Genomic DNA, 24982 nt, shown 5'->3' with positions numbered 1-24982 from the left:
CAGAGGAGAAAAGGAAAGTGAAAGATTAGAACTTCTAGTTACAGGTTTCAGGGAAAAAATAAGTTTGAGTTGGAAAGTGGCAGATGGTGTCAATGTAAGCAATGTGAATTACAAAAAGGGAAAGAAGAGCATACAAAGAACGGCCTAGAATTACAAGGGACAAGGAAATAAACTGTACCAACTGTAGTATTGATGAAATAGAAAAGTAAGAAGTGGTTGAAGACAGAGAGGGGTTGGTGAGGGCAGACATGTGACCTTTGCAAACAGTGCACCAGACATGCCATGCAGTTATAAAGTAAAAACAATGTTCATTGGTTGAAGTAATAATTATCATTGTATAGGCCAGCAGAAAAGGTTACATCCTTCCTTACAAAAAATTTAACTTTTCTTTATCCTTACTGTACCAATGCCTAGCTATGATTTTGCAGAATGTTGTACACAAAAGAAGAATTTATAATAAGCTTTACAACTTACATATGTAGCTTAATGTAGTAGAATATCCCAGGTAGCTTGTGATGCAATTAGAAACCAAGCCGCATTGGTAATTACTTGGGACAAATGGTGATATAAACTAGAAATACGTCTTAAGTAGACTAATGCTTATATATAAGATTAGCAGTGATCAGCAACACAATGAGCGACCGATGTTCAATTTTAAATATGAAATTCACTACGAATAGAGAACCTAATAACTACATTGCAAAGCCTGTGTGCTGCAAGATAGGATTGTGTAGATCCATTTATATTTGTCAGATCAGTAAAAAGAGAACTTCAAATGCCCTTCTGCATAAAAATGATCACTAAGCATATTAACTGCCTGGCCTCTGATCAGATTCCTAGCCTAGGCAATCCCAGCCAAGGCAGTAACTCATCAAATTATAAGTGACCTCAGCAACCTTTGCCATGGAATAGAAAAACAAAACTGAAAAAGTTGCTATTCTTGATCACTGCCCCATTATTGCAATTCTATACACTTCTGATGGGAAGAGGATTAAGCACAGAGAAGGACTTTAGTCAATAATATTAGTTCTCAGGAAATATGTAACAGAGTGACAAACCAAACCACACCAGTAAACATCAGCATCAGGTGCAGAATAATCAATAGGATTCACTTATAAATGCTAAAAATATTGCAACTCAGAAGAGGGGAAAAAATAAACTCAAAACATCCACAGAAGTTAGAGAACAAATTTTCTTACCATCTTCCTGTTTCAAGTTCCTCTCAATATTAGCTACACAGGATGCACAGGTCATGCCAGTAACCTGAATAAAACATTTTTCTGGAGCCGGAGCCTCTGTGTTCTGCGAGGTGATGCCCAACTCCTGTGATGGCATTTCTCCTTTAACTTTGGTTTCACATATCCCATTTCTTATTTTTTTGTCTTTGATGGACACTTTGGGCAAAACTTCTGTTGTTGTCACTGCAGGTTCTGTGTTTCCTACAATTATACAATTTATGTTCCATTATCAGTTATGGTAAAAATGCATTAAAATAATTGGTATGCATAAATTCATTAGAACCAGCAACTAAGTTCCCATTTGATGCCTGGAACTCGTTGGCCCAACTTGAGCACCGTGTGCATGGTCTCTCTAATGACCCAATAACGTTTCAAACCCCATCTCAGAAGAGCCTCTAATTTCTCTACAATTACAGCAATCACGCACGCATTTGACTAAGGTTACTATTATTCACCAAAACTAATTTGTCCAGAACGGTACCAGACAACTTACAAAAAGGTGGCAACCATTTGTTTTCACTGTTTTTTTAAACTTGGGTAATGGAAGAATTGTGCATTCTTAAGAACATAGAGCATTACAGCACAGTACAGGCCCTTCGGCCCACAATGTTGTGCCGACCTTTAAACCTACTCTTAAGATCAACCTAACCTTTCCCTCCCACATGCCTCTCCATTTTTCTATCATCCATGTGCCTATCTAGGAGCCTCTTAAATGTCCCTAACGTATCTGCCTCTACCAGCACCCCTGGCAGCGCGCGTTCCATGCACCCACCACACTCTGTATAAAAGACATACCTCTTATATCTCCCCTGTACTTCCCTCCAAACACCTTAAAATTATGCCCCCTTGTGTTAGTCATTTCTGCCCTGGGAAAAAGTCTCTGACTATCCACTCGATCTCTGCCTCTTATCATCCTGTACACCTCTATCAAGTCACCTCTCATCCTCCTTCGCTGCAAAGAGAAAAGCCCTAGCTCGCTCAACCTATCCTCATAAGATATGCTCTCCAATCCAGGCAGCATCCTGGTAAACCTCCTCTGCACCCTTTCTAAAGCTTCCACATCCTTCCTATTGCTTCCATATCCTTCTGTTCATTTCAAAAAGATACTGTACTGTGGTATAGCTCCCAACATTCCATTGTGTCACTTAATATTTGAGCCAAGACACTGAGCACTAGTCATTAACTTTTGCAAGAGGCTGACATTACAAACAAGTGTGATCCTTTCCTCACGTATTGTACCCAACTGCAATAAGAGCTGTTGCATGGGATTCATAAATGAGAACACTGAGTTCTCCCTTCCCCTCATCCAAGTTCACCAAGGTTAACGAGTGTTGATTTGTCTTTCTTTCTCAATCTTTTTATTAGTTTTCAAATTAATACAGATTAATATATCAATGTTTATACATGTAATACAAAGAGATCAGGAGAACAATCATGACATGGATATTCATAAAGAACAATAAAGTATTAAAAAATCTGTAGATCCAACGATCTGTTAGTGAATGAATATAATATAAAAGAAAAAGATTTATTATAAAATATAAAAGAAAGAAAAAAATCCCCAAAACAATAAGAAAAATTATAAACAATATATCAAACCAAACTAAGCTAAAGAAACAAAAATTCAACAAAAAACTGGACTAAAATTTCTCAATAGAAACAGAGCAATATTATGTCGTCAACTCCGTTCCTCTAAATTGAAAGGTTATTATAAGGGAATCTATACCATGTGAAAATATTGAATAAATGGACTCCAAACTTCCTCAAATTTAAGCGAAGGATCAACAGTACCACTCCTAATTTTTTCCAAGTTTAAACATGATATAGTTTGAGAGAACCATTGAAAAGTAGTAGGGGCGTATTGGATCCTTCCATTTAAGCAAAATGGATCGTTTGGCTGTTAATGTAATCAAGGCAATCATACAGTTAGCGGAAGCAGATAGATGGCCAGATTCTATCCTTGGTAAACCAAAAATTGCAGTGATAGGATGAGGTTATAAATCAATCTTCAATACATTTGAAATAATGTTAAAAATATCTTTCCAATATTTTTCCAAAAGAGGACAGGACCAAAACATGTGTGTCAAAGAAGCCACATTCGATTTACATCTGTCACATATAGGATTTATATGTTGATAAAAACTAGCTAGCTTATCTTTTGACATATGGGTCCTGTGAACTACCTTAAACTGTATCAAAGAATGTTTGGCACACGTTGAAGATGTATTAACTAAATGAAGAATTTTCTTCCAAGTCTCTGTAGGTATAGATGTCTGGAGTTCACTTTCCCATTCATTCTTAATTTTGTCCAGTGGTTCTGAATGAATTTTCATAATTAAATCATAAATTATTGCTATCAAGCCCTTCTGACAAGGATTAAAACCAAAAATTTCTTCCATAATTTCAGCTTTGTAAGGTATGGGAAAAGAGGGTATAGCAGCTTTTAAAAAATTTCCAATTTGCAAATATCGAAAAAAGTGTGATCTAGGCAAATTGTATTTGTTAGACAATTGTTCAAAAGATGAAAAACAGTTATCAATGAATAAATCATGAAAACATACTATTCCCTTCCTTTTCCATATGGAAAAAGCTGAATCAACTCTGGATGAATGAAAGAAAAAATTAAATTGAATGGGACTTGGTAGATTAAATTTATTCAATCCAAAAAATTTACGAAATTGAAACCATATTCGTATTGTATGTTTAACAATTGGGTTAATCATACGTTTACTTAATTTGGTAAGTGCAAAAGGGAGTGGAGCTCCTAAAAGAGTGTTGATTTGAAATCTGGCCAACATCATCAATTTTCAAAAACTATAGTTCACTTTCACAATCTGCAATGTTTGCATTTACCCAAATTTTGTTTTAACTCAGATTTGTGGAGTTAACTATTTGCATGCACATCATAATAAATAGGCAAGATACTGCAATTCTCCATTAAGATTTTGCACTGATTACTTTTAGTTCAGACAGCGGACACATAATTTAAAGAGGGTAATGCCAGCATTTTAGTGTTACTGCATACATTAAGATATCTCCAGACAATACTGCACAAGTACAGTAACAAATATGGTTCAGTTACTGGACTAACACCCAGAGGTCTGAATCACTAAATTGGAGATAGGGTTTGAGTCCTTCCATGATAGCTGGGGAACCAAAATTCAAGCTGAAATAAAAAGCTAGTATCAGAAATGGCAACTATGAAATGGCTGGATCACCATAAAATGCTAACTGTTCACTCATCTCCTTCAAGGAAGGAGATCTGCCATTCCCACCTAATTTGGTCTAGGAGCAACTCCAAACCTCCAGAATTTGATTGACTCTTAACTTAATTCTAAATGGTCTAACCAGGAAAGCCCATAAACCTTGAACAAATAAATTGAAGGAAGGTTGAATCTGAGCAGGAAAAAAAAAACAAGAAATGGTCATGGTTGTGCCTTGACTAATTATCATTAGACCATAAGACATAGGAGCAGAATTAGGCCATTCGCCCCATCAAGTCTGCTCCACCATTCGATCATGGCTCTCTCAACCCCATTCTCCTGCCTTCTCCCCATAACCTTTGACACCCTTACTAATCAAGAACCTATCAACTTCTGCTTTAAATATACCCAATGACTTGGCCTCCACAGCCGTCTGTGGCAATGAATTCCACAGATTCACCACCCTCTGGCTAAAGAAATTCTTCTTCATCTCTGTTCTAAAGGGATGTCTTTCTATTCTGAGGCTGTGCCCTCTGGTCCTAGATTCTCCCACTACTAGAAACATCCTCTCCACGTCCACTCTATCCAGGCCTTTCAATATTCGGTAGGTATAAAGTGGTTATGATTGAGAACCAAACTATATGTCTTGTTTTTTAGGATCACAAGGCTCCAAAAGGAAGATGAGAACTTGATGTGTGAGATTTCAGAAAAAAATCAGAGTAATTAAAGGAACACTTATTTGCATTAAAAAGAATTACCTGAAAGAATGGCATCAAATCCCATATCATCTATTATGTCCCTCAGCTCCTCGGGGTTGGTAAACAGAGGATCATATTCCACAGTTCCATTCTGCTGTGCCAGAGAAACATGAACTGATATCACTCCACTTTTATTTGAAAGGTTTTCTTCTATGGTCTTCACACAGGAATTACAAGTCATTCCCTTGATATTAATCACCGCCACACTGCTCAACTGATGCTTTCTTGATTCAAAAGGTGGTTGAATTGAAGAAACCAAAGGATGCTGTGCAACAATAGGTGCAGATTTTGCAGACTGACCTTCATCAGGGAACAAAACTTTAAAATTTCCAGGTGGTAAGGCCTCAACAGCTTGTCTTAAGGCATTTGAAGTTATCATGGTTGGGTTGTATTGTATATCAGCACTCTTATTTTCTAAAGAAACTTTGATTTTGTGCACAGCAGGCAGTTCTGATAAGTTACTTTCAATGTTTGTTACACAGGAACTGCAGTGCATGCCATCGATTCTAAGGATCAAATTTGTTAGATTGTTAGTCACTTCCTGTACAGCACTTTTTGTTGCCTGAGTTGCATTTATTAGACGCTCAATGTCAACATCCAGCTTCAGAGGTTTGGCCTTGGTCTTGATTGTGGCAAAGAAGCCGGCACTTTCAATTTGACTCTTGAGGTCCTCTGGTGTAATGAGGTGGGCTTGGTACACAATTGTAGCTTCCTGGTTATTCAAGGAAACTAAAAGGAACATCATTTTAATTATAAATAATAAAATTATTAAAATAGCCTAATGCAATTATTTAAACAGACAAAAAATTCCTGGAGAACATTATTGTTTCAATTACTGTAATTAAAATAAATGCAGCCCTCCCAATGGTTTAATGGATAAAAACTAACACATATCTCTAGCTCATAATGTATCTCTTGTTGAATTTTTCTCTAAAGTGGCCACTCTTTTAGATTTATTACTGCACTTTCCCATCTTAACACTAAAGGGCTAGCTTCTGGTGTTCCTGCTTTTTGAAAAGAATATGATTTTTCATGTTTAAATACAAGGAGCATAGTGGACTCTGGATCTTGCATATTTATATAATGAAACAAATTTTGGTCATTTTTTTTTAAGACATATCCATTTATTACTGCATATTGCCAACATTTCCTAAAGCCATCCGTCTCCATCAGAAGGGAATCATCATTCCAGAAAGCACCTGTGCTTAGAAGTGTAAATATAGCTCAGTGAATCACGCTCTCACCCCATTCAGAAGATTGTGGATACAAATCCTACAACATAAAACCAAGCACAAAGTAGAACAATTTTCTACCACAGGTGAGGGGCTGCTGCATTGATAGAGGAGCAGGCTTTCAGCTGATACTTTAAACTACTGCCAAATTTGCTTTGTCAGCTGGATTTTAGCAATGCCACGACCACTGTTTTCAACAACAACAGGGATTTTTCCACAGTGTTCAAATATAAATACCTCTTACACTACCCAAAACAGATTGTCAGGTTCCATTTGAGGAATCTTTCAGCACAAAAATTGGCTACCACATTATAACCGCAAATATACTTTGTCATACTTTATTGCCTGTAAAGCACATTGGGTTAACCTGAAGTCATGGAGGGCATACCGCCAGCTGTTAGCTCCAGGGATGGTTACACAGTATAAAAGAAAGCAAGAGAATAATTTTGAAAAATAATTACCTTTAATACGCTGAACACCCTGCAGCTTGCCAACCTTGCCTTCAATTGTGCTGCAGCAGGAGTGACAAGTCATTCCTTCAATCCTAATCTTTACCACCATTTCACTGCCTTGATGCAATCGAATTTCCTCAGGCATTGACAGCTTCTTATCAACCGGAAAACTGTCCCCAGCCACATCAACAATATCCTCATTGAAACTTGGTGTGGTAGAGATAGAAGCCAAGGCTCCATCATTTTGATCAAGTGGCTTTTTCCTCTCCACATCTTTTATAGTGGGTGGTTGGCTTCCAATCTGCTGGGGAGCTGGGCTGGGATCATTGTGAAGGCCTGATTCTGGTGTAACAGGCACTGGACTTGTGTTAGTCAGAGCAGCTTCAAATCCCATATCATCAATTGCTTCCTGCAGCGACTCAGGGGTTTGGAACTCTGGATTGTACACAATAGCAGCATTATGGTTTTCGAGTGACACCTGTACGAAAAGACAAATTGAAAATTGAAATGCTCTCCAAGGACTATCAAAAAGGAAAATAGAGTAAAATGATACCATTCAACCTCAAAAGACAGTTGTTTAAAACAGAAGATCAGATAATGCTCACCCGTAGCTATGTCTCCTTGCAGGTCAGCTCATCTCAAACATCCAAACATGGAAAGTCAGAGAAGGCTGGAGGTCAGATACCAGAACACATGACCTTCCACTAGTCTCACCACTGAATCCAACAATGGAATGGGGACATGTTGAGCTGAGGGGACACATGCACTGTGTAACTTGCTCCTGAACTTTAGTAACACAACTCCATTCTTTTTTTTTGATTTCCATACATTTGGATGTGGTAAATTATGTCAGGTTAAAAGCTTAGCACAAGTAAATGGTTGATTATTTGTTTATATTTTAATTGATTTTAAGACTAAGTTGTTTATAATTTATCTTCCAATATTTTTAAAAACATTTAAGCCTATTTATACTGTTTTAAACTTCTCTGATTATCAGACAAGATGCTGGAGGAACTCAGCAGGTCAGGCAGCACCCTTGGAGAAAAGCAGACGGTCAACATTTCAGGTCAGGATCCTTCTTTAGGACTGAAGATAGGAAAAGGAGAAGTCCAATATATAGGGGGAAAATCCTAGGGGGAAATATATAGGGTTATCAGTCAACGAATGTGCTTCGTTCTAGCACACTTACTCATCGACTTCAATGGAGGCAAATATTGGAAGGAGAGCCGCTACTCTTGCAGCTGTTTAGTGTTAAAGACAAAAGACTAGTTTCTCTGCCTTTATGCTAACATTAGAGAGATAATTCAAAGACTAACTCCACAGTGAATTGTTTTAAGAAATGCAATTAGGATATTTTGTAACACAACAGAATATTTCCAGGAAGTACTAATGATAAGAAATGATAAACTACAGTTTAGCAACATTATGACCAATTTGATCACTTTGCACCAAAATGGACTTTGTATTTTTTTGTTCCAATTGTGTTCTTTCTTGTAATAATTGTGTATAATTTATGTTTTTCTTGTGAGTGCTGCTGCAAGTAAACCTTTCATTGCACCTGTACATACGTGTACTTGTGCATATGACAATAAACTCAACTTTGACTTCAACGATAGGTGCAACAACACTTTCTTAAGCATGGTTCTGAATTTCTATGAACTGCAGATTTAAAAAAACAACCCAACTTGGAACTCTTTGAATGTTAAGTCATTTCAGCCTCAGCAAAAATCAAAGGCAACTTGGCATAAATATAATGCATTTTGCATTAAAAGACAATCAACCCAATCCAATTGTTAATCCCCAACTTTGGTCTCCAATACTGTTCTCACCAGATGTCCGTACTAAGAGCATTTTCTAGCAGGCATACAGCATATCTATCGCTGTGCACATGGCAGAGCAACCCAAGGTTCCTCAAAGGATTACGATACTGCTGAAGAGAAGAGCTGCGAGGAATGTTTTCAAGATGGGGGGGTGATAAAAAGACAAAGAAGTTCCAGTGTGGTGTTTCTGAAAGCTCAGCAATAGGAAAGAGGAAGTACAGTAACATTACTAGGCATTTGGAATCTGGCGAGGTCATCGGGGATCATGTTGCCTCATCATATTCTAATCTGGCACCTGGCTCCTAATATAATACTCAAAATTGGTTTGGAAATATGGCATTAGAGAAAAATTACACAGGATAACTTCAAGGAGAGGTCACCAAGGAATAGAGAAATAGCGGTGTTGAAAGAGATATGCTGTAGGCAGGATAGAATTAGGAAGGTCAGCAAGGGCAGTATGTGAGGAAAACAAGCCTCAAGTTGGATACAAGTTTTCGCAGCAACGGAGCAAAAGCTGGGCAGTAATTGGTTCCAACTCTGGGATTTCCCCAAGTGGTTCAAACACCAGATCTGGTCATCAGTTCAATATTCTGCAGTATTCCAAGGATCACTTTATTAGGCTCGATCTCAACAGAGGCAAGGAAAGATGCAACCAGTATCCACAAGAAAATATTTAAAATGTTGCAAAATTAAACCAATCAAGTCACTACCCAATGTGAGAACTCTGATTTTACTGCTTTCCACCAGCACAGAAACTACACCCTGTTTTTGAAAGCAATTGCAATTCGTCTGAAAACTAGAGTATATAAACTATATATGAAATATTAACTTTCAGTTCAAATGTGAACAAGACCAATCAGACAACAAAGTCAGAGAATAACAGAATTGTGGTAAATGCCCAGCAAAATATAACGCTAACAGGTTAGGAAGGAAGTTCATTTCTTGCTTTATGCCAAGTTCACGCCCACCCCTACAGACAATGAGTTGGAATATTTGTGCCAAAGCAAAAAGCTTCAGTTTTAATTTTTGACACAGGATGGAAAATGCATGGACAAGAGAGGGACAAGAACAGTCTCACACTCAGCTATGATGAGGGTTGCAGTCAAATCGTGTGATGAAAGCTCATGTTTAAGTGTATGCACGAGGATGAGGCAAATAAAGGATATTAAAACATGAAAGTCTGTACACTGGCACGAGTCATTCTTCAGAAGTGAAATGGTTTAAAAAGAACAAAAGCATCCTGCTTATTTTATATAACCTGATGAAGTGTAAAAAAAGGATTACAAAAATATGTGACAAAGGATACCAGAGGTGCACTGAATAGATGATAAGAGTTAGGAAATGACCATGAAAAATACATGCCATTAAGTTATTAAGTTTCAGCCTAGCAAGATAAATCTATTTCAGAGAATTTAAACCTTACAGAGTCAATTTTCACAAAATGCAGAAGAGGAACTGCTCCATGCAACATATTTCCTCTGTCCTATTTTGCGTTGTACTGCCTGAACATGAACTCTAAGTAGATTGGTCTACATAATGAGATTTTGTTTTCAATATCTTCATGGTAATAAAATCAGATAATTGAAGTACAAATTGATTATAAGCCATGCTTCAATGATAATTTAGGGGAAAAAAAATAATTAAGCAGAGCATTATAGTCACAATTTAATCTCAAAGTTTTGCCTCGAGTTTAAAAAGGCAGGCATTTATTTGATTTGTCCAGTTAGAGAGGTTACAAATCTATTTAACAGAACCAAATTAGAGCTTTAGTTTGGTGTTGTCATAGTAAACCAATGAGTCATGAGAATAAGATTAAATTTAGCAGCAATTAAAGATTGATCAGTGTGTGTTTAAAAGACCAATATTGTCTTGAGGCCAGCACACAGACAAGCTTTGAAACATTAGTTTATGGTCATTCAAAGGTTCTGGAAATTATACAAGGATATAACTGTTGCCTGTGAAAAGTTATTTCAGTGCTCCATTACATTCATGGTGAACACTGGTTTACAATGGACTGAAGTTACAGATTTTTGGAGAGTGCCAGATAAATTGCACTGCTCCTGGGTGGTAAAAAAAAGAATTCATGGAACAGAATCTAGCCCACGTCATACCAAATCTAAACTGGAACTGCAATATTATGAAGATGGGCACACCTCCAGGTAGGAAATTGAGAGTCATTAACATGCAATCCTCCAACAGAGGAATTATTTTTATACCTTTCCCAAGCCAAATGATACTGGAGATCAATGAACTGCATAGACCTATAGCATGGGAACTTCAGAGCGGTATAACTTGGCACTGCATCACAAGTGCATGTTATGTAAAGCATGTCAATCAGTAACCTTTTACACAAGCTAGTTAGTACTTAACATGTCAACTCTGAGAGAACAATTGTTCAGTCCAGAAATGCAACTGAAGCTGCACCATGCGATTCTGAAAAGATACTATTCTGGATTTGACTTTTATTTACATTTTTAGAAATCAACTTGCATTGTTATCTAGATATACATAATATTTTTAAAATACTGAAGGATTTTTTTTAAATGGTACAAAGAAAATTGCACTGAAGCTTGAGGAAGAATCAAAAAGAAATCTACAGCCTTTTCGCAGATGCCAACCAATCCAAATGCCAGTCATTACAAAAACATCCCCTTTTCAGGATGGCTATTGACCATCATATCTGCCAACTTCAAGCCCTTACTTCCATCAAACATCACCAATTCATTCACATGTAACTGGTAAACAAATGTCAGGTATTGAGCAAGATACTCAATTGGTTAACCAGCAATGGGTGGCACAGTGGCCCAGCTGGTAGAGCTGCTGCCTCACAGCTCCAGCGAACCTGATTCAAACCTGACCTCCAGTACTGTCTGTGTCCCTGTGATACCTAGGTTGCCTCTTAATGTCCTGCTTTCTTCCCCATCTCAAAGACATAATTGCCATGTGCAGCAGAATCCTGGAAAGTAGGTGGGGGGGGGGGGGGGGTGCGCGCGGGATTGTTGATAGAACCATGGGGAAAATAGGTTATAAAGAAAATTAGTGGGGAATGAGATTGCTGAAATGAGCTGGCATAGCCTCAATGGGCCAAAATGGCCTCCTATGCCATAAGAAAATATGAAAATAGACCATAGATACTGAAGGATGAAAACAGAACATGCTGGAAGTAATTAGCAGGTCAAGCAGCATCTGTGGAGACAGAAACATAGTCAATCTTTCAGGTCAAAGACCGTTCATCAGGGTATTTGCTCCAAATAACTGGGATGAAGTGGATAACTTTAAAAAACTATAAAATGTGAGACTGACCAAGCACTTGGAACAGCTCATTTTCCAACTATCCCAACTATGAACAGGATCTTTGTAAAATCAGACACACCTATCAGGATAACAATGACTGAAAACAATGCCATAGTAATCTTAATAGTCATCAAAGAAATTTCAAACATTTTCCCAGGGTGGGAGGGTCTAAAACTAGAGGCATAGGTTTAACGTGAGAGGGGAAGGATTTAAAGGGCACCTGAGGGCCAAGCTTTTCACATAGAGGGTGGTGGGTATAATGGAACGAACTTGATGGATACAATTATAATGTTTAAAAGACATTTGGACAGGTACATGGGTAGGAAAGTTTTAGAGGGATATGGGCCAATTCCAGGCAAATGGGACTACCTCAGGAAGGTACCTTGGTTGGCATGGACGAGTTGGGTCAAAGGGGCTGTTTCCATGCTGTATAACTCTATGACAACTTACCCATTGCAACTACTGACTTTAACAGCTACAGTTGTAGTTTCCAGTGAAGATTGACAACTTGTGGAAATGTGGACTAAGGTGAACCCGAGTAAATTATACGACCCCAAGTTCCTTCAACAGATATTAGAAACAAGGCTATAATCTGGATTCAAGTCAGAGTCTATCTGTCAAAAACAGTGACAATGCACTGTAGCTTTAACTTAATTGGCATGAAGTTTCAGCAGACCTCAACAAATCAGTGGCAGAAATCAACACTAATGCAGCCAAGTGGTACAAAGAACATTTGTCATAACACACATCTCATGATGCCACAGAACAAATTGCAGAGCAGGACGTGCACCTAAGCTGACCACCACATACAACTGTAACATCCAAATGCAAGCAGCCAACCCAAAGAATACCACTCCAGCTTTTGCTACTAAATTGAAATAAGAAATATCACAAGTGATGGCATGACCTAATCAAAGCAGAAATAACTCTCAGTGACAAGAAACTTAAACCCACTTTCAATTAAAGAAATGGCAAGTCAATGTTGTTGTATCCATTGACCTTTCAGCAAATTACAACACTGTCAACCATCAAACACTTATTTGGAAGATCTATGATATGACAAAGGACCACTGGCTATATGAGCTAAGCACTGATTGGAAAACTACCACTTCAGTGTCAAACTTATGAGGGAAACATAGCTGCTGAAGACTGCAATAAAATGGCCTACAACAAGGAGATTCACTTGGATGTTGCCTAAGATGGAGCATTTCAACAATGAGGAGAGATTGCACAAATTAGGTCTGTTTCCTAGAAGCAGAGGGGAAACCCGATGGAGGTATACAAAAATTATGAGGGGCACAGATAGGGTAGATAGTGAGAAACTTTTATTGCTTAACAGAGATGTCAATAACTAGATGGCAGAGGTTTAAGGGGTGTGAGACTTAAAGGGGATTTGAGGAAGAATTTTGACACATGGACAATTGTCAGAATCTGGATTGTAATACCCGAGGGTGTGGTGGAGGCAAGTACACTCAGACATATACTTAGGGAAGCATTTAAGACTGTTTGGCATAAAAGACCACAAGCCCTGAATGCTGGAAAATGGGATTAATGTAGATGGATATTTCATGGCCAGCATGGAGACAGTGGGCCAAAGGGCCTGCTTCCATGCTGTATGTTTCTAAGGAAGTGTACTGGCATCCCACTTCTCAATATCAACATAAATGATTAACCAAGCCACCCAAACACAGGCAGCTTTGTTGGCCCAATGCTGTATAAGCCAAGTACTTTGCCCAGGTCAAGATCACTCTAACATCTGCACTCCCCAGGCTGATTGACAATTAAGCAGCAAATAAAGTTCGACCAAATCTACCCAAGACACAGGTCAGTCTCTTATATTAGTACAGTTGTGATGCAACAAATTATCCTCAACTGGAACAGTGCCCACTTGAGTCACTTAGATTATGTCCTCTTTTCAAGATCCACATGGAAAAGACTTAAAGAAAAGTCAACAACCAAAATATTGATGAGTGCAATAGATTAGGACCTCTACGTGCCCAAATGATTCCAATGATAAGCATGCTTGACTAGAAGGCCCAAAACTGCCTCTGCATTCAAGTCAAAGGTAGAGAGCAGCAGGCCAAGAAGTTGACAATCAGATATCAAATGAGCAACCAAGAATGCCACTGCCTCACAAACGAAAGGTGAATGGCAGGAAGATAATCTCTCTGAAGAGGAGTGCAACAAGAACTAGGAGCCATTGAAATAAAGAAACCCTGTCACTCATCTGCAATCTTTAGAAGAGAGCATTAAGATGATTCCAGTAAACCTGCAGGACTTCCCTGACGTTTTTAATATCAGCCCAAAGTTTGTCTGCAAAATGCGTTTTACAATAGTGATCTTTTAGGCCAATTTACTTTTATTTTGCTAGTTCTACAGCAGATTAAATGTAGAATATTATCTGTGTTTAGACAAAGAGCAATGTATTTCCAGCATGTGCAGATTCCTTTTAAAGTGAAATATGCATTGAACTCAAATTCCATGAGGAAGCACGAGAGCAAAACTGGAGTCGTTATCTCCTTAGTACCATCATGTTCCTAATATAGCAAGCTGAGTTTTCTGTTAATTTTTAATGCTTAAAGCACTACTCTGTGCAAGTTTCCAAGAATGATAACAAGCTCATTGAAGAGGCAATTTGCACCAGATTATTTGAGAACTTTATGGTCAAGATACAAGTTAAATATTTTCTAATCAGATTTACAGACTCAATCACCTCATGACCAATGTTTAAATATGACAAAAATTCTGAGGTTACCCAGCCTTAATCATACCTTCTGGCATCAACTATGACATAGTTAAAAGGTTAATGCATTTGATATTTCCTTTATTGAATCAGCTAATGATGATAGCTTAGACACAAAATGCCTTTCCTACTAGAGCCATGGTTAAATGTTTTTTTTTCTTGAAGGGTTCAAAATTAGAGTTCAACTAAATACAAAGGTGACATATTAATGTAAAATCTGACCCAATCACAAAGTTCAGAGCAAGGTACCAATCAAAAAATCTTTGTAGTATGGCTTATGGAGATCAAAGAGAGCAAGGCACAAAAAAATTCATGACTTGCGTACAAATGCCAAGGTCACTGTGGGCTTCAAGAGAACGACGTACCACCGAAAACAAAACGGCCATAACCAGCATGGAAAAGCTGGTTATGTTAAAAGCAATTATGTTATGTTAAAAGCGGTTATGTTAACAGTTAAAAGCGAACTTGAAAAGTACCAAGCAGCATCCAAGTTTACAGGTACAGGAGCTTGAAGACTCACACTCAACAATTCAGAAACAGTTTCCTCCCCTCCGCCATCAGGTTTCTGAACAGTCCATGAACCCAACCTCATTATTCCTTTTTTTTGCACTATTTACTTATTTTGTAATTTGTAGTAATTTTATAGTCTTTGCACTGTACTGCTACCACAAAACAACAAATTTCACAACAAAGTCAATGATAATAAATCTGATTTTGATTATGATTGTTTTAATAACTCTAATAAATCTTCCTCTAGCCTTCTCTGCTCCAGTGCAGGTAATCTACTATCTCAAGGCTTTCTTCATAATTACAGGCTTCTCAAACATGACATTACCTCAGTAAGCCTACACTGTACACTCCAAGACAACGTTAAAAAGATTATTACCACACACTAACCAATGCCTTCTCCAAACTTTATCTTCTCTTTCTACTCGTACTCATTTGTTCTTATTTTTGCTGTCAATCTTGCCTTTAATGCTGCATCGGAAGATCATGAATTCCAGTCTCACTCCAGAGCCTTAAGCACACAATTCAAATTTATTACTCATTGCCATGTTGTGGTAGTAACACCTGTCAGTTCTATCAGAAGAGAGATTAAACAGAAGCTATAACTGACCAGTCAGATGGTCAAGATGGCACACCAGCGGCTCTACTTCATTAGGAGTTTTAGGAGATTTGTTAAGTCACCAAAGACTCTTGCAGATTTCTACAGATGAACATTCTGACTGGCTGCATCACCGCCTGGTATGGAGGCTCCAATGCACAGGATCAAAAAAGGCTGCAAAGGGTGGTTGACTCAGTCAGTTCCATCACGAGCACAACCCTCACCACCATCAAGGATACCTTCAAGAGGCGGTGCCTCAAGAAGGCAGCATCCATCGTTGAGGAACCTCAGCACCCGGGACATGCCCTCTTCACATTACTACCATTGGCGAGGAGGTACAGGAGCCTGAAGGAAGACCCACACTCAACATTTCAGGAACAACTTCTTCCCCTCCACCATTAGATTTCTGAACAGTCAAAGAACCTATGAACACTACCTCGTTATTCATCTTTCGCACTTTTTTTTTGTACTCATAGTAATTTTTATATCTTGCACTGTACTGCTGTCACAAATCAACAAATTTCACAACATATGTCAGTGATAATAAACCTGATTCTGATTTACTCATCAAAAGAAATAAATTAATTTAACATTATTTCACAACTGTTTGTGAGATCTGCTGCGTGCAAGTGAGCTGCAGAACCTTCCCAACATTATAAAAAGTGACTAATCTTCAAAAAGAATTCTGCTAATTATCCTTTTTAATGCATAGTTTAAGTAAATGCACCTTCTTTCTTATAAACCCAAAAGGTTGTTCACCACAAGATTTGAAGGATATTTGAATTTTTTTAAAAACTGGTCACTTGTTTTGCTGCTTTACAACAATACACGAAACAGCACAAATCTAAGCAAACTACCACTTCTCATTAACTCAGTTTACCCAAATGTTATCTTCTAAATTGCATCCCTACTTCAAATAGGCTCCAACAAATAGTATCAAATAAAAAAAATGGGGGGTGGTTCTCATGGCCTACGGCATGCATTAAATCAACTTACAATATTTGGGGGTCATCAACTGAAAGAACAAGATGTATTCAGCAATAGGTTGTGTAGTATTGTTGCATTCTTTCCGCACCCTCAGACATTGGGTTGGGGGAGGAAAGAGCTTGCACTCTTTACAATAACCACCTTTATTTTGCTGACTCCTTGTAATTTTCCAATCTGTTGCTCAATGGTCTGTACACACGAGTTGCAAGTCATTCCTTCCACAGATATCGTGATGCAATGCATCTTGCCTTTTCCACCCTCTCTTCTTTGGTCTTCACATCACTGCAAAAAGTAAACAGCAAAATTAAAATGAGCTGTTTGACATCGAACCACATTTAAAGCATCAAACAGCTCTGAGGGGGATATACGCTTGCCAAGTAGGTTTTCCTCCACATTTACAAGACATATCCTCAAAAACGAAACTAAGCAAATTTCTTCATGTTAGCTTAGAGATAGCAATGAAATATGAAAGCTCAGATCACATTGGACAACAGCAACTTTCACTTACGCAGTAAGTATTTTAAACACTTTAAAATGGCCCTAGTCTGTAACATGAACAGATGAGGCTAAACGTTGATTGACACAAGGAAATATTAGGACATGCAATAAAAAAAACTTGGTGGAAAGGATAGCTTTTAAGGAGATCTTGCGGCTACAAATCCATTTTCCTTGATTGAAAACTAACGGTAATAGCATATTTCGTAGCAATTGTAAATTATTTGCCTTAATTATTTCAGTTTCTCTAAACTGAATTTCAGTTTTTGCTCTACAACAATTTTCCCTCCTTCCACTCTTCCCAAATGGTGGATAGAGCAACTGCACTGAAGGTTGAGAAACTGAAATAATTAATGCTATTCTTTTTTATAATTGCCACTAAAATTTGGCATAATCACATAACCTGATCCAATAATATTAACACTGATAATATTTTGTATCAACACTACTTCACCGATTCAATCACTATATAATGTGAAAACGTGAAACATCTTTCAACATCTGTGTCCAAAAATACGGGATCTTGGTCGGCTGGAATTATTTGAAAAAAAGAAATTAAATTTAGCACTCAACTCACTCTTGGGTATATATCCAAATCCTTTTTATTCAATTCTGATTCAGTTGACATTGTAGTTATTTTTTCCACCAAGACACACAATTATATGCCTCAGTAACCTATATTATCTCACTACAATTTTAACCACATCTACCTATGTGGTTTCCATACTTGCCGTACATATTATTAAATGTTCTCACCATAAAATATCCACAAATAGCATCTTCAGAAAAGCCACCTGTACAATTCCATTGAAGAAATACAAAAAGTATCAATGAAAACGTGTTTGCACCCTTGCCTGTACCAGTGAAATGCAAATTTAAGTCTAATTCCAAAGTGTCAGCATATTATGCAGACAGATACTGGAACACAAATGTTGAAGGAGTATTGCATTGTCAGAACTTAAGAGGCTTAGAGCAAATAAAATTAGTCTCAAATTTGCTACCCTTCCCAAATGGTACAAGAATCATTTGTCAAGGTTTATGGGAAACTCATAACTGGGTTGCATCCATAAGTTTTCAAGAGCAAATAATTGAACTCAATAACATAAAAGCAGAAATATAGACTTCTTCTACATTATATTGCACAGTAAATTAGGTTGAATTGTAAATGTGATACAACTAACTTTATTTTTCAATTTGGATCATTGTTCCGTGGAAAGTTAATACTTGGCTTCTTTTCCCCACTTCTCCTTATGTTCCATCCCCACCCTATTTTGTCAGATATCTAAACAACAATCACAATTTCTCCAAACTAATCAGGAAGGCTAAAAAAAATGCCACAGATTCCATCCCCTTCCTACTGATAACAGTTATCTCCCTTGTCATTGTCCTGCTTCCTGAATGGACGCCAGCTACCTTTTAATTGTATTTCCTTTCCATCACTGCTCATTTAAAAACACCACAGACGTCTCACTATGGCAAGTACTCTACACAAATTCCATTTCTAATTGTACTCGCTTCTGAAATCCCCATTCATGCTTTTATTACCTCCATATTCAATTCCTCCAACTCCTCCATCCACCAAAACTCAGAAAACCTACACCATTCACAATTTCTTCCTTTCTAAGCTATGCAGACTTCTGACCCAACAACACCTCAAAATTAAAATTATCCTCGTGAGCAAATCTGTCCTTGGCTTTACGCCTCCTCATCACTGTCACTTTCTTCAGTCCTAGCGCCTTCTACACTCACATCCTAGAATCGTCTATTCCCATCGTTAGCTGTTTGCATTCTAAACTCTGAAATTTCTTCCTGATACGGTTCCAAATGTTCCTACTTCCTTACACTAACTCCTTGGAACAGGATTTTAGTCAACCCTATCAATAACCCACCATACAACGTAGCAGGGCATGTTTCTCTATATTAGAGATTTGTTAAATATAATCCGTTGTTCCAACGTCGCGTTATTAATATTACAATTTACATCCAAGTTATTACAGTACTACGTTTCAATTAACATCTCCTACCATATATTCAGTTTATAAATGAACCCAGACTCTGTTTAATTTTATAATTTATTTCTAGCATTGTACTAATTTGCTTGATGACTATTTGTAATGAACACTTTAAATTACAAAAACCCACTCTGGTTAGTTCCATTGCCAATAAGATTTGTTTTCATTCTGCTCCGTTTAAACCTGTTGGTTAGAGGATCCCCAAGAGTCGCAGTGCACACCCGACCCTCCTCCTTTGCACAAAAGCAGATCTTTGAAAACACTGAAGCTTTGAATTTGCACCAAAATACGTTACCTTAGGCCTCGATCGAGAGGTAGCAGCTCACATCCTACGTGCTAGCGGCGCCACGGCTCTAATGCTGTTTACACCCGGAACCGATCGACTTGGCCGCTGATCGCCCCTGGGATGAGATTACCGAGCGGAATCGGTTCCGCGCATGCGCAGGACCCGCAGCGAGGCTGTGGTGCGCAGGGCGGAGGGAGGAAAGAATTTGAAGCGCATTCACGGCCTTTCGATGTTACTTAGGGTGCGGAAAATATTGTTGAAGGACAGTTAATAATAGTGAAAGGACTTTTTGCGCTGATGGAATATGAATTATACTGGGAGAGAAATTGGTCGATGAAGTCTGCGCCTTTTAACGAACCCACAAAGAGGAGCTGGGCGGCCCCAGTGCTATGAAGCAAGGGAGTCAAACAAGCTGAGAATAAACAACTGAAAATAAAAGGCGTTAAATTACAAATGCTGGAAACATGAAATTAAACCTGAATTCTGAAAATACCTAGTAGGTCAAGCACCATCTCAGAGAAACACGAGTTAATGTTTCATGTCAATGACCTTTCATCAAAATTACACTGTGGCTTAAAGAATATTTCTAAAATGAAACCATTTTCACCCATGTCAGTCATACTCTTGAGTCTCTGAGGGGTGACCAACAGTCACAGAATGTCTCAATTACTCCACTGAATATCACATGCTCCTCCATGGGCAATGTGGCAGAAGAGAAACAGGGAGTCAGACAGAAAACCTACTTGAGCTTTGATCAATTTAGACCTTGCCATGTTAAGAAACCATCGCTCAAAGAGTTCCTCCACATTATATCAGAAGTTTGGGACTGAAGTGGAACAAAATGTTGAGGATGTGTCTCTTTAGATAATAGAGCATTGACCGCAATGTCACCCATGCATGTAGATATGAAACCAATTCATCCAGGCTGCAGAGGTCGGGAAGGGAGACTGCTGAGGGAGTTGGTCATCTGTGAAATGTATTACACCGTATGCTAACTTCACAAGATCACAAGACAAGGGAGCAGAAGTAGGCCCTTCAGCCCATCAAGTCTGCTCCAAAGAAAACAAAGGGAAAAAGAAATGAGAAATGGGGGAATGTCCATGAGAAAAAAACACCATTCCTTTCTAGCCCCAATTTCCGGCCTTATCCCCATATCCCTTGATACCTTGACTAATTAGATAACTATCTATCTCCCCCTTAAATGCCTCCAATGATTGGACCTCCACTGCTGTACGTGGCAAAAAATTCCATAAATTCACTACCCTCTGGCTAAAGAAATTTCTCCTCAACTCTGTTTTAAACCTGCACCCTCTAATTCTAAGATTGTGCTCTCTGGTCCTGGACTCACCCACCAAGGGAAACAGCTTGGCCACATCTACTCTGTCCATTCCTTTCAATATTCTAAATGTTTCTATGAGGTCCCCTCTCATTCTTCTGTACTCCAGTGAGTACAATCCAAGAGCTGACAAACGCTCATCATATGTAACACTTTCATTCCGGGAATCATCCTCGTAAATCTCCTCTGAACCCTCTCCAACATCAGCACATCCTTCCTAAGATATGGGGCCCAAAACTGCACACAGTATTCCAAATGAGGCCCCACTAGTGCCCCGTAGAGCCTCATCAACACCTCCCTACTTTTATACACTGTACCTCTCGAAATGAATGCCAACATAACATTCGCTTTCCTTACTGCCGATCCAACCTGGTGGTTAACCTTTAGGGTATCCTGCACGAGAACCCCCAAGTCCCTTTGTACTTCTGTACTTTGAATTTTCTCCCCTTCTAGATAATAATCTGCCCGTTTATTTCTGTTCCCAAAGGGTACAACGGCACATTTCTCAACGTTGAATCTCATCTGCCATTTCCTTGCCCATTCTCCTAAACTATCTAGGCCTTTCTGCAACCTTCCTGTCTCCTCAATGCTCCCTACTCCTCCACCTATCTTGGTGTCATCTGCAAATTTAGCCACAAAGCCATTTATTCCATCATCCAAATCGTTAATTACAGGGTAAAAAGAAGCGGCCCCAACACCGACCCTTGCGGAATACCACTAGTAACCAGTAGCCAACCAGAACAGGATCCTTTTATTCCCACCCTTTGCTTTCTGCCTACCAGCCAATGCTCCACCCATTCCAATATCCTACCTGTAATTCCATGACCTCTCATATTATTAATCAGCCTCTCGTGCGGCACCTTGTCGAAGGCCTTTTTAAAGTCTAAATACACAACATCTACAACTTCTCCCTTATCCACCCTACCTGAGATTTCAGGTAGGTTGGTCAGGCAGGATCTTCCCTTCATGAAACCATGCTGGCTTGGACCTATCTTGCCTTGCACCTCTAGGTATTCCATAACCTCATCCTTGAGACAACAAAGTTGGTTTATTGCATTTTATGCATATAACTTGTCACCCCTTAATAAGTTTATAAATGATGGCAGAACTGAGGGTTGTGGGGCAGTTGTTTGCAATCCATTGAATGGGATACACCAGACACAGTGAATGAACAATGAGTAGTTACACAGAATGACTTTTCTCATCTTAAAACATTGTTAATTTAGTCAAACTGAGCATTTTCTTATAAGTGGCAAATTCAAAGTGTAATATTTATTGGTATGCCACTTTAATGCATTTCCCTTTTTGAGAATGCTGTGTGTGTACTTCCTCTTTTAGACTGTGTATAATTCTGTGCATGATCAGTACCTTGTAGTAATAAAGCAGCCCTTTGTTCTAAAATATGCAATATTGAGTTTGTCTAATTAATCATGCATTTCAAGGGATAACTGTTGAGTTTACATATAGATCACAAACTAAAACCTAACTTAAGGTTTTATTATATAATTTAGAACTTTAAAATTAAGTTATTGTTAGTCGACGTTGACAGCTAATCATATAGAAAGTCTTTATTGGTATTGGTTTATTATTGTACTTGTCCCAGGGTACAGTGAAAAACTTTTCTTGCATACCGTTCATACAGGTCAATTCATTACGCAGTGCATTGTGTAAACAGGGAGCTGAGTCATCATATAACTCATGTGTCTCTCTTTCCCACTACCCCCACCCCACCATCCACTACTCCCATATAAGTGGGTATAAGTTAGATTACAAATCAGTGATAATCATATTGATTGGTGGAAGAGAAACACGGATCTAAGTAGCTCATTCCTATTCCTGGTGGATATTTGGATAAATAAATACTAACCAGTACGTGGGACACAATCCTGCTACCCAGATCAATCCTAAATGTAACATGATTCAATCATTGTTCACGTCTATTCAGAGAGACCCCTAAATATGAAATATCCACAGGATATAAAATAACAAACGTCGGCATACTGAATGTGCACTTGGCTGCATAATGATAATGAGATCAGGTAGCGATTGCAGACCATTCATTAAGAAAATGTGAAGCTGCTATCAAATATTGGAAGCAGTTCAGAGAAGAATAGTTCTGAGATACTCAGGTCATTGATTTTTTTATATGTCATTTCCATTTGAATTTGTTTTCAGCTGAGAAAAGTAGATTGAGCAAAATGCGACCCATAACTTTTAAAGAATGGGAGATGATGCTGATGCAAGTGAGATAGTTAATAAGAAATTACAAAATTAGGTAATTTCAATCAAAAATGAAAGGTTTGGATTTTTTCTGATAGGTATGACTTGTGGAATATGCAATAGCTAAGTCATTGTTTTATGTAATGACAAACAAAATGAAATGGTACAGAATAATTTCCTTGAGGCCAAAATACTGAAGTTCATAGAAAAATGCAGAGTTAAAAATGATTAGGTTTTCTGTAGAATGTAGTTAGCTGCAAATCAGATTTAGGTAGTCCCAATCTCTTCGTATTCCTATCGGTTGTTTCCCAATAATGCACAAGCTACAAGTAACAAAGTATCTATGGTAATAAAAACTTACATTTGTACATCACCTTTATGTCACGAACCAGCAACAAAAGAAACACTCCAAGTGATGTATAAGTGGTAAAACCTATTTTATTAATAACTACTTATGATAATAAGAAAAATAAAAGTAAAAACGTTAGAATGTTAGAAGTAAAAATGTTAGATCTTAAACATTAAACCCAAAAACTAAACTCGATGTGTGTGTGTGGCAAATTCCCAAACTCCAAGTCCAGGAATAGTTCTCAAAGTTCAGTTCAGCAAGCCATAAGGTGAAACGTGAGCAAAGGCTTCTTCAACAACCACCGTTAACTGAAGAGGAAATGTAGAGAAAAAATAGAGAGTAATTACGAAATCCAAAAGTTCCACGATGGAACTCATATGACACCTCAATCACTGATGATCTCCATTCCTTTGTTCTGAAGCTTCTGCCACCCCGACAGGCACCTGAATCATGGCTGTCCACACAAAAACCTGTTTCCTTCTACAGGTTAACGACAAAGTGGACTCCACCGGATTACTCCAAAAGTCCATACGTGGATTGTAGTGACAGACACAATTATTGTTTCTCATCCATCGATAGAGAAACTAGCAGGCTGGTCTCTCTCTCTCTCTCTCTCTCTCTCTCTCTCTCTCTCCTCACTGACTCCGACTGTCTGCTCCACCAACGTCATTACATCCTTATCTTCCATTGAAGTCATCACGCCACACACACACACACACACACACACACACACACACACACACACACACACACACACACACACACACACACTACTCTATCTTAAAGGGACATTCACCAACAGTAACCTAGTCCGTAACATTTAACATAGCAAAATATCCCAAGCCAGTTCACTAGAATATTATCAATAAAACTTGAATCCAAGCCATATCAGGAGATATTAGGGAAAATGACCAGATGTCTGCACATAATGGTAGCTGTCAAGAAGTGTCTTACAGGAGAGGCAGCAAGGTGGAAAGGTTTGGGGAGGGAATTTAACATAGTAAGTCCATGGCAGCTAAGGACAAAACAACATAGGAGAAGTTAAAATTAAGGATGTGTAAGAGTCTAGAACTGGAGGAGCATGATATCTTGGAGAGTGATAATGCTGGAGAAAGTTACAGAGATGGAGGAGAGGTGAGTCCATTCTTTGAAAAGGATTAGAATTGTAAGATCACGGCATTATTTAACTATTTGTTAGTGAAGGTCAACAAGCACAAGCAAGGAGAAATTACTTACCATCCAGTCCAGGGGAATCCACTCCAGGTCTTACAGGTCTGTTCTTAAGCAATCACTTACCTGGTAGCTCCACTTCAGGACCGAAGAGTCACCGCTGGTTATCTTGGAAGCGTGGCAAGAGGGCTGGGCTGCAGGCGAGACTGAAACAACATGGACACAAGACCCCCCTCCCCATCATACTTCTAGCTAACGTCCAGTCCATTGAGAAGAAAGTTG

At 38.4% G+C, this 24982-nt stretch overlaps 1 protein-coding gene across 1 annotated transcript in view; it reads right to left on the bottom strand.

The window, feature by feature from the left end:
* The window catches only part of LOC127573129 (copper-transporting ATPase 1-like), a 52872-nt gene extending 33144 nt beyond the window's left edge, over positions 1–19728 (bottom strand). The window contains 5 exon segments of the mRNA XM_052021057.1: positions 1200–1439; positions 5200–5928; positions 6893–7361; positions 16974–17114; positions 19635–19728. Of these exon segments, the coding sequence (XP_051877017.1) occupies positions 1200–1439; positions 5200–5928; positions 6893–7361; positions 16974–17075 (1540 nt within the window). The 5' untranslated portion in view covers positions 17076–17114; positions 19635–19728.
* Positions 19729–24982: the final 5254 nt, after the last annotated feature.

The sequence above is a fragment of the Pristis pectinata genome, chromosome 8 (genome assembly GCF_009764475.1).
Source record: "Pristis pectinata isolate sPriPec2 chromosome 8, sPriPec2.1.pri, whole genome shotgun sequence".
In the NCBI taxonomy this organism is placed as follows: Eukaryota; Metazoa; Chordata; class Chondrichthyes; order Rhinopristiformes; family Pristidae; genus Pristis; species Pristis pectinata.
Note: the sequence above shows the minus strand (reverse complement) of the source record. Positions and strands in the feature narration are given on the sequence as shown.